General features: G+C 37.0%; 1 protein-coding gene across 1 annotated transcript in view; it reads right to left on the reverse strand.

The window, feature by feature from the left end:
- The window catches only part of LOC141362992 (myosin heavy chain, fast skeletal muscle-like), a 12,762-nt gene extending 5,818 nt beyond the window's left edge, over window positions 1–6,944 (reverse strand). The window contains exons 1-19 of the mRNA XM_073865390.1: window positions 6,897–6,944; window positions 3,832–4,043; window positions 3,609–3,752; window positions 3,384–3,540; window positions 3,145–3,172; window positions 2,919–3,030; window positions 2,746–2,838; window positions 2,591–2,654; window positions 2,408–2,506; window positions 2,209–2,312; window positions 1,958–2,096; window positions 1,744–1,862; window positions 1,505–1,654; window positions 1,233–1,403; window positions 856–1,159; window positions 689–759; window positions 515–602; window positions 324–441; window positions 109–232 (exon numbers count right to left, since the gene is read on the reverse strand). Of these exons, the coding sequence (XP_073721491.1) occupies window positions 109–232; window positions 324–441; window positions 515–602; window positions 689–759; window positions 856–1,159; window positions 1,233–1,403; window positions 1,505–1,654; window positions 1,744–1,862; window positions 1,958–2,096; window positions 2,209–2,312; window positions 2,408–2,506; window positions 2,591–2,654; window positions 2,746–2,838; window positions 2,919–3,030; window positions 3,145–3,172; window positions 3,384–3,540; window positions 3,609–3,752; window positions 3,832–4,032 (2,286 nt within the window). The 5' untranslated portion in view covers window positions 4,033–4,043; window positions 6,897–6,944. The remainder of the gene's footprint in view (window positions 1–108; window positions 233–323; window positions 442–514; window positions 603–688; window positions 760–855; window positions 1,160–1,232; window positions 1,404–1,504; window positions 1,655–1,743; window positions 1,863–1,957; window positions 2,097–2,208; window positions 2,313–2,407; window positions 2,507–2,590; window positions 2,655–2,745; window positions 2,839–2,918; window positions 3,031–3,144; window positions 3,173–3,383; window positions 3,541–3,608; window positions 3,753–3,831; window positions 4,044–6,896) is intronic.
- Between the last annotated feature and the right edge of the window lie 3,192 nt (window positions 6,945–10,136).

Genomic DNA, 10,136 nt, shown 5'->3' on the forward strand with positions numbered 1-10,136 from the left:
CAATCCCACCACAGGATTTATTTTAACTTATAACAAACCTGTTGCCTCTGTCCACCTAGCATACTAGATTTCTAGATTCAAGATATCAAATAAACTTCTGTCACATACTTTGGTGTGTCCAAACTTATACTGGTTGTGGTCGACGTCAATAGAGCCCAATAGTTTCTCTGAAGCTTTTTTATTGTCCATGAACTGTCCCTCAGGGATGACACTAGCATTCAATACTTTGTATCTGAAATCAAGTGTTTTGAAACATTAATGATAGGTCTTGACTGTATTTGTAGTAATATTATTGTTACACTGTGATGGTTTAAACAGAATACCTTTGCTTGAAGTCACCGTAGAGGATTCTGCTGGGAAAACCCTTTCTGCAGATTCTGATTCCCTCCAGCACACCATTACACCTCAGCTGATGGATAACCAGGAAGTTCTCCATCAGACCTAAAACAGAGATGACCATAAGTTTCCAAAGGAACTTAAACAATCATTGCACATTTGATTCAAGAGTCTTTACCTGGAGTCTTGGACTCGTTGGGAATCAGACAGCGCACAAAGTGAGGGTGAGTGCTCCTCAGGTTTGTCATCAGCTTGCCCAAGTTCTCCTGTAGAATCAATATTGTTGTTTGTTGACTTGGACAGTAATCTAACTTGAAATACAACATTTTACCTGCTATTGAGCCAAACCTACCCTAAACAGTGCAGACACGGTCTGAAAGGAGCCACCCTTCTTCTTGCCTGCTTTCTTTCCAGCAGCTTCAGCTGTTTTGTGTGAAGGCGATACAAGTTAATGAATATTTAATTTTATAATTAATTTTATAACTATTGTATTGTCAACACTTGTTCTGTCATTTTTACCTTCGCCCGCACTAACAGCATACAGGAGGGACAGCAGTTTGACTGATGACTTCTGATAGAGTTGCACAACAGAGTCATTCAGTGGATCCTTGTTCTTTTCCAACCAGCCAGTAATGTTATAGTCAACAGTGCCGGCATAGTGCACCAGAGAGAAGTGAGCCTCTGCCTTGCCTTTGGCAGGTTTGGGCTTCTGGAAAGCTGCGCATTTGCCGAGATGCTGATCGTGCAGCTTGTTTTTGAAGCTTGTGTCTGTCGCTTTGGGGAACATGCACTCCTCTTCAAGGATGGAGAAGATGCCCATTGGCTGGTGGAGAAATACTCAAGCTTAAGCACAAGTACATTATATAAACATTGTTTTGTCAAGTCTTCATTTTTACCTTCTCAATAAGCTCAATGCAGGCAGCTAAGTCCATTCCAAAGTCAATGAACGCCCATTCAATGCCTTCTTTCTTGTACTCCTCTTGCTCCAGCACAAACATGTGATGATTGAAAAACTGTTGCAGTTTCTCATTGGTGAAGTTGATGCAGAGCTGCTCCAAGCTGTTGTACTGACATTTCAACACAAATTCTCACTCTTGTATCTTTACATTTATATTTTTAGGTTTTTACATTTTTGATTCTTAGAAACATATTAGTAACTGATGCTCACATCAAAGATCTCAAACCCAGCGATGTCCAGCACCCCAATGTAGAACTGTCTGGCCTGCTTTGTGTCCAACATCTCATTGATACGGACGACCATCCACAAGAACATTTTCTCATAAACTGACTTGCACAGAGCGCTGACTGTGTTATTCACCTGTGAAAGAGTGTACAGAGGTCATGAAATTGATCTTAGATGATTTTAGATTTTGTCTAATAGACATTGATTGTGTTACTCATCATCACCTGTGGTACAGTTTGACCTTTGGTCACATACTCATTTCCAACCTTCACTCTGGGGTAGCACACAGCTTTCAGCAGGTCTGCAGAGTTCAGGCCCATGAGGTATGAGATTTTATCAGCCTCTATAAACAAGCAAAGTTTTGGGGATAATGGTCAGTAAATGAATGTTTGTACGGTGATACGACTATCATCTCTCTTCAGATAGTTCATCTCTCACCCTCAGTGCCATCAGGTTCAGCCTGCTCCTCTCTCTGCTTCTGCTTGAACTTCATGCTGCCATGATGCATCACAGCACCTGTCAGCTTGTAGATGGCTGCTTTCTCCTCACCAGTGAAGCCCAGAATGTCGATAGCAGTCTGTTTGTTTGTGAGAGCCAAGTAAGTTGTTTTTAAAATACATTATCTTATGCACTAGCATCATTTCTACTCATGCAAATATATAATAACAATGTTGTTGTCTACCACGTACATCTGTGGCAATGAACTCTTCCACATCGTCAATACTCTTGACAGTGATTTCACCCATGCTGATCATTGGATAGTCATAAGGATTGGTGGTGATCAGAAGTGCCTCTGTAAGGAATTCGTGTGCACTTTATTAACACTGCTCTTAGACATTTGATCTATGCAAGAGTGTGCATGAATTTGTGCATGAAATGTGTGTTCACCGAGCAGTTCTGGTTTGTGTCCAGTCATGAGCTGGTAGAAGATGTGGTAGCTCCTCTCAGCAGACAGCTGGAATGTTACTCTTGACTTTTCCAGCAGATCTTTACAGGAGAACATTGACTTCAGATGACTAATATTCATGCTTATTTAACAATAAAACATGGTTTTAAAATGGTGCTACTCACAAGTTTCAATATCAGCTGACGCCAGTTTCCCAGTTGTTCCAAAGTGAATCCTGATGAATTTACCCTAAAACATTATTTAGGGACACCTTTGAATGTCTGCCATCTTAGAAAGGTATAACACAAATGATAATGCATTTCAACAGACTTTAACTTACAAAACGAGACGAGTTGTCGTTCCTCACAGTCTTGGCATTACCATAAGCCTCCAGCAGGGGGTTGGCTGCGATGATTTGATCCTCCAGCGATCCCTGTGATGAATACAAGTAGTCTTTACAAGAGTTGTGTCACTAAAGTTTGTTTATTTCTACAGTATTGTGTGTCTGCTAACCTGCATTTTTCCTGGGACAGGTTCTGCTTTCTTTGGTCCAGCCACAGCGATTGTCGCGAAGTACTGGATGACACGTTTGGTGTTGACCGTCTTTCCTGCGCCGGATTCTCCGCTGTAGTGTGAAAACGTAAATGTAAGACACTTTACATTAGAAATACAATATTAGAAATGAATAGAAATTGTTGTCATGTATTTTAAATAAATATTAGAAAAGATCTTAACTCACGTAATTAGGATAGACTGGTTATCACGATCTGAGAAAATGTGTTTAAAGTTGTTAAGTAGCAGAGCATGTTATTTTATTAAGATGAGATTTTACACGTTACAACATGTTATATTTAGAATTAATGTGCATTGAGAAATCGTACACAGACTAGAACGTTAAAAATGGTTACGTTTAGTTTTGTGTTCACTTCAAAAACACGTTTAGTTATTTGTTTAAAAACTTTTTAAAGAGTGTCTGACCAGTGAGCATGAACTGGTAGGCGTTGTCAGAAATGGAGAAGATGTGGGGAGGGGCTTCAACTCTTTTCTTGCCCCTGTAACCGGCCACAACAATTGAATCGTACACCGGCAGCCATTTGTATGGATTGACGGTGGCGCAGAACAAACCAGAGTAGGTCTGAAACAGAGACGTGTGTTCAACATCAACCTCATCGCAGGTATTAAAAGTGATGTTGTTAGACTTACATAGATCATCCATGCTGCGTAACGCTCTTTGAGATTATACAGCACAGTGGCTTCATTGAGGTGGGTCATCATGACCATGTCCTCAATTTTGTCAAACTTGGGTGGATTCATGGGAAAGATTTGATCTTCCTTGACAGTCAGAGTCTGAAAATAAACAACAGCATTAGGATGAGTTAGACATGACTCGAGATATTAATAACAGTAAAAGATTAAATAAACGTACCTTCCCACAATGAGTTTTGACAGTAGCTTTGCCACCCTCTCTACTAACAAGAGTACCCTTCAGGAACATCTCATCTGGATCAGATACAAAGAAGGCTGTTTTGGCATCAAACGGGCTGTTCTGGGCCTCGATCCTCTCTCTCTCTGGTTTGCGGAGGTAAATGGCCGCCGGGCCAAAACACTCCATCTCACCGTCTCCCATGATGACGACTTCTGAAGTATAATAGAAATAAAAAATCAGTATTTGTACTTCTTGATTCTTTTCTTTGAATTTTGTGCAAAACTTACATTGTTTGCCAGAAACACAAATTCTAATTCTTTACCATGATTATTTTCCACATTTCAAAATGAAAGTCATTAAAACGATTAAATAACACAAATTTTGGGCCAGTCATTTTGGCGTTAAATAAAGACTGTCAGGATTTTCTAAAGACGCGCAGTGGATCATTAGCACTGTATACACTGTAAAAAATAAATTATTGGCTCAATGAATTATTTTTTAGTAACTAGTTCCACAGAAATTTTACGTTCACTCAATTTCTGTCTCCAAAGTGTTTCCTGGATTGATGTTTTTTAGTTGGCCCAAATTTGACTCAAATATAAAAAAGTATGTTGGCTCAATTAGCTTTATAGTTCATTCAACTAAAATGTTTTAATCAGTTGAATCTTTAAAAACTTACAGCAAAGACTCTGTCAATTAAAATTTAAGTATTCACTCAATGTTTTATGTGTTACTTCAATTAATATTTATTATTTGGGATTTTTTTAATAACATTTTTAAATTATTTATCAAATAATTTATGCTGGTGTTGTAAACAAAATAATTAACTTCAGTCACATAAAAACAAAAGCTTTTTATTCACTTATCATACAGACTGAACATACAGAATTAAGTCTTCTTTAAATAGAGGGCATAAAACAGTCCAAAAAGCCTCCAAAGTCAGTCAGAACATCTCCAGGGCCATTTAGGAGACTTTCCTCAGCCAGTCCAAGCGGAGACTGTCTCGCTATGTATCCCTCTGAGGAATATAAACACACAAACATACATAAATACATGTTTAATATAATAAAGCTTGACGGTGAAAGACTTTATTCCCTAAATAACGTTAATGTTAGGCCAAATTTTCCTCAGACATCACACTTAATTAAACACTATTGGGCAGTTTTCTCGGACAGGGCTTTTCACTGACTAAAATAACTTACTGACATCTCTTAACATATGAGTGCTATTGTTTTGTCTCAAAATGCACGCCAGTATTGTATTATATAAGGTTTGTTTGTAAAAATGTCCCAATTATAATAAAGACCGAGTTCTAAACTCCGGTAAACCAACCCTATCCAGGCTTTTTATCTTAACTAAAATAGCTCCACTTTACTTCGGTCACATAACATAACACACTTCTAATATATCTTTACAAAAATATAATTACAAAAACGTCGAGTATTTGCGTCTTTGCCAATTAATATATTCTAAAATTAACATTTAATTACAAACACTTACCTGACGTGAACTTGAGGAAACGGCTGACTTGTGTGTCCTTTCTTGTGTGAAACAGTAAGTGATTCCAGCTGTTGCGTGCGGATTGATCTCAGATGAAATGACCTGTGATCCAGATCCTTCCGAGTTAAAACATTTTAAATTCAAAATACACAGACGCACGTACATACATACATACATGCACACGCGCGAGGACGCGCGCGCGCACACACGCACGCACACGGGTACACACACGGGTATATTTAGAAGTTTTAAGATTGTTATGATATTGGGACTATTTCTCCACTCGCACCTTCAGCTCTGAAGTTCAAATTCGCAGGCAGTACGCAGTCCGATTATAACGAATGTGAAAGATATGAAATATCATTCAACAGCGATATCATTTAAGTGCAATCCTAAAATATGATTTAAAACATACCGGTAAACCTTTTATTATTAAGTATAAGAAATTAAAATGAATTAAATCGCATGTTTAAACGCCACAGAGATATCAGAGCCAGCAGTCGATTTCTGACGGGCTTGCCGAGGCGAGGCTGCGCTGGGCGGGGTGTGAGCGCTTAAGTGTCTGTGATTTTCTGGAGCTCTTCTGGAGCTCATCTCCGTCCGAAAGTGTCCGAGCACATTTTTAAATAGACGCTATCTATATTAACCGACCGCATATTTAAACTTAAAGCACATACATTCACGCCTGAACAACTCTTAAAATTACATTTTGTTACCAAATAACAGTAATATTATGAGCATTTTGTTGTCAGGAAACATAGCTGTCATAAGTCCACATATTGACCAGATTTGTCTTAATTAGTTCAGTCAACATAGCCATTCTGAATGTTGACTGAATTTGAAAATAACCATTCACTTAATAATTTAAACACAGATTTATCTAGACTTAAAATAATATGTCTACTCAACTAAGCCCAAACAAGAAAATTGGTTTAACTTATATATTTTTGCCCTTCCAACATTTCATTAATTGGATTTTTTACAGTGTAGGTGTAGTCTAGTTGTTTTGGGACTGACCTTATTGCATATGCATTTTTAGGAGTTTACCTTTTCAGACGCAAAATTTTTGGGGGGAGATTTCTTAAATGATTCAAGCAATGTGATTTATTAATCGCTATTAATATGTTTGCGGGTGTGTTAAATAAAAAAAAACATGTCTTTAATTACTTTGCGCTTGAAATGGCTGCAATTTTGCTAAAAAAAGAGGCATCACAGAGAGCGTGTGATACAAGGCAGAGGATTTTTTTAAAGATGTAACAGTTTATTTGGAATGCCAGAGGAACATATTTCTCACAAAGTTATTTTTTATTTGCTGAAGGAAATAAAAGAGGAGTCACTAGGAGAAGTCACACAATACCAGACATTTCAAGACTTCTTGTAAACCGTTTTTTTTTTATAAAGTATACCATGGCTTTGTTAGCTGAGATTACACCCCATATTTTCTGCTGCGATGTCCGTGGTACTGAACTCAAGATCAGCTCTGCTTATTTCCGACCCTGTTGTGCCGGTGAACTCTACATGCATGTTTATTCTTTAAATCATACAAACAGAAACTTTTGTTTTACCTTTTTCACAGCCTCAGTTCAGAGAAATGATGTTCAGGGTCTTGTTTACTAAACATATAGAAGATAGTTGTCAAAAATCTGTTATAATTACACATTACTTTTTATACAGAAAAATTGTTTTAGTATACTATAGCGAAGTACAATGTAGTATAGTGTCTAGTATAGCTCAGTACAGTGAATGATGGTATAGTATAGCCCAGTATAGTATAGTATAGCAAAGTATAGTATAGTATAGTATAGTATAGTATAGTATAGTGTAGTATAGTATAGTGTAGTATAGTATAATATAGTATAGTATAGTATAGTATAGTATAGTATAGTATAGTATAGTATAGTATAGTATAGCAAAGTATAGTATAGCAAACAGCATATTATATTATAGTATAGCATAGCATAGTATAGCAGAGTATAGTATAGTATAGTATAGTTGTGTATAGTATAGTTGTGCATGGTATAGTATAGCACAGCATAGTATATTATAGTATAGTATAGTATAGTATAGCAAAGTATAGTATAGTATAGTATTGTATGGTACAGTATAGTATAGTATAGTATAGTATAATATTTTATAGTATGTTATAATATAGTATAGTTGTGTATGGTATAATATAGCACAGCATAGTATATTATAGAATAATACAGTTGAGTATAGTATAGCTTAGCATAGTGTAGTATGGTATAGTGTAGTTTCGTGTGGTGTATTATGGTTTTGTATAATATAGTATAGTATGGTATAATGTAGTATGGTATGGTGTATTGTAGCATAATACAGTTGAGTTGAGTTTTGTTCAGTATAGTGTAGTATGTTATGGTATAACCTAACCTATAGCAAATACAGGTATAGTAAATGATCTTACCGTGGATGGGTCTGTGTGAGGTCTTGTTGAAGTGGGAAACTTCTTTCTTTTATAGAGATGCTTCTGTGTACACAGCAAATTGTATCAGCTCTATATGGCCATGTAAATTCACTGTAAAGGTGTTGCAACACTTTGCCATTTATAGATCTGTATTTGTTATGGGCATCATGTATTTCCATCTTGATGACTCTTAATATGCAAGCCATGATAATTGGAGATATTTAATAACTTTTATAAACATTCACAAGCATTGCATGTGACTCAGAAAATTGAATGTGTATCAACTTATGTTTTTAACAAATATTGTTTGTGTAATTAGTTAAGGTTCTTAGATATACGGGTATCTCTAAGTCAAAGTAAACATTATAAAGACTATTTTAAACATTTATTTGATCTTGAATGAAACTTGTGTTCATTCTTCTGTTTACAGCCTAACATGAACTCTTACACAGTAGACTAGACTAGTTTATACCAAACCAAAACACAAGGGCATACAAACAGCTGATTCAACACATTAATTAAGTATTAATAGTTCTCTGTTTTATATTGACCTCTTTGTTTTCCTTCCAGCACTTTCGTCTGTGGTGTCAGGTTCATAATGGGTCACATAGTTTCCTGAGGATAAATCTCGACTGCGCATCTGCCAGGAGATGCACTGATAGGGTTCATGTCAGCACACAGTGCTTATGAAATTCACATACAGTATGTACATGCATATATAACCTGATATAGTGGATAATAAGCTGGAAAAAAGGCTTTATCACTTGATGTCAGTTGATCAAGCGTGTTTAGTGTGCATGTGCATACATGCTTATGTGATTTTTAAGTGTTTTGGCCTTAGAGTCGTTCAGCTGTGACCGAGATCTTTAGTGTCATTGGAGCATGTTTCACACATGACAAAAAAAATGAAATGGTGTGTTTTTATGAAGCTTGATCTTTCTACTCATGGAGCCCAAACCCACAAATAGAAACTGTAGTGTCTGGCAGCGATGTCAAACACAGGCCATGAGCCATCTAGGGCCGGTTGCGCCAGCTGGACGTAAAGTAGTTGGCTGTAAGCCCTTTGTTTACTCCTGTTGCACAATCTGAAAACCAGGGGCAGCCAAGTGTACATTAGACACTTCAATGTCTCATCACTTAAATTCTTTTTGTCATAGAAACAAGTCAAAACTTTATACTTTTTGTCTTTAACTTGGTGTCAGAGGTGCGCTATGCCTAGATAGTGCAACAGGTATAAATTCTAAAAAGGATGTAAAGGGCATTTTATGTCCAGACTAGTCTTTCCACCGGTTGTACGTCCAGTTGGTGCAGCCGGCTCCAGATGTGCAACAGCTTTTGGATAGGGGGTTTCATACCAACACTCCTTATGGGGGGGGGGGGGCAAGGCTCCTCTGATAATAAACTCCCCAAAGAGTTTATCTTCTCCTGACTACTTTTGCTGATTATAAAGTGTTGACACTCCCCTCCATCAGGATCTCTATTCTTCAAACACACATATTACTATGCAAATTAGGTGCCGCGTAAGACGAAGCCGCTTTCCCGCTCAACCGGCACAGCTCTACATTGGCTGACACACTTTCAATAGGTGGGGCATGCCCAAAGTTATCAAGGGTCATTTTCAAACTGCCCTTTGCTCAGTTCATCTCTACCTAACCGATCTCCTGAGACTCGTTGCATGCGTCCCTTGAGTCTTCTGGTAGTTTTACTTTGGCAATCTCCGCTGACCAATCTGCGCAAGATTCTACAACGTACACTGCTCACAAAAGCCAATGCAAGTATCTGTTCATTCATTCGTTGATGCTTAGGTTATGGCCCCTTATTAATTTAGGAACATTTTAGATGATTAAAAGGTGTGTGCAGAAGTTAAGCCGATACTTCCTTTCTTTTACTTTCCGTGCTTTTCTTCTCTTTTATGTCAAGTTTATTGTATGTTTGATTATTAAGTTAGTTGTTGTGTGTATTTCGCAGCATAGTCAATAAACAGTTTTATTCACTAGTGATTGCTTCTGTGTTCAATGCTCACAAATTAATGCCACTTAAACTGCTGGTCCTGGTACTGTATGTAAATAAGAAGTTTATTTTCTGAAGGCCACGGGAAGTAAAATTTCTTAGAGATAATGTCCAATTATTAATGTCTAAAATTAATTGTTGTTATTAATTCTGCTAAATTAGGTAAAACCTAGATAACTTTTGTAGTTAATTACAGTTGAGCTTAAACATAGCATATTTCAGTGGGGTAGTTTAATAGTGTTTTAAATAATATTTTTACCCACTGATTCACTACAAAGCTTTTAACTTTATTGGATGAAAAGCATTTCTTTTTTATTACATTTTATTTCTTTGCAGCTGTAACGGTGGCTGCTTAAGAAGAATCCTTATGCAA

Source organism: Misgurnus anguillicaudatus, unplaced genomic scaffold (assembly GCF_027580225.2).
Source record: "Misgurnus anguillicaudatus unplaced genomic scaffold, ASM2758022v2 HiC_scaffold_31, whole genome shotgun sequence".
In the NCBI taxonomy this organism is placed as follows: domain Eukaryota; kingdom Metazoa; phylum Chordata; class Actinopteri; order Cypriniformes; family Cobitidae; genus Misgurnus; species Misgurnus anguillicaudatus.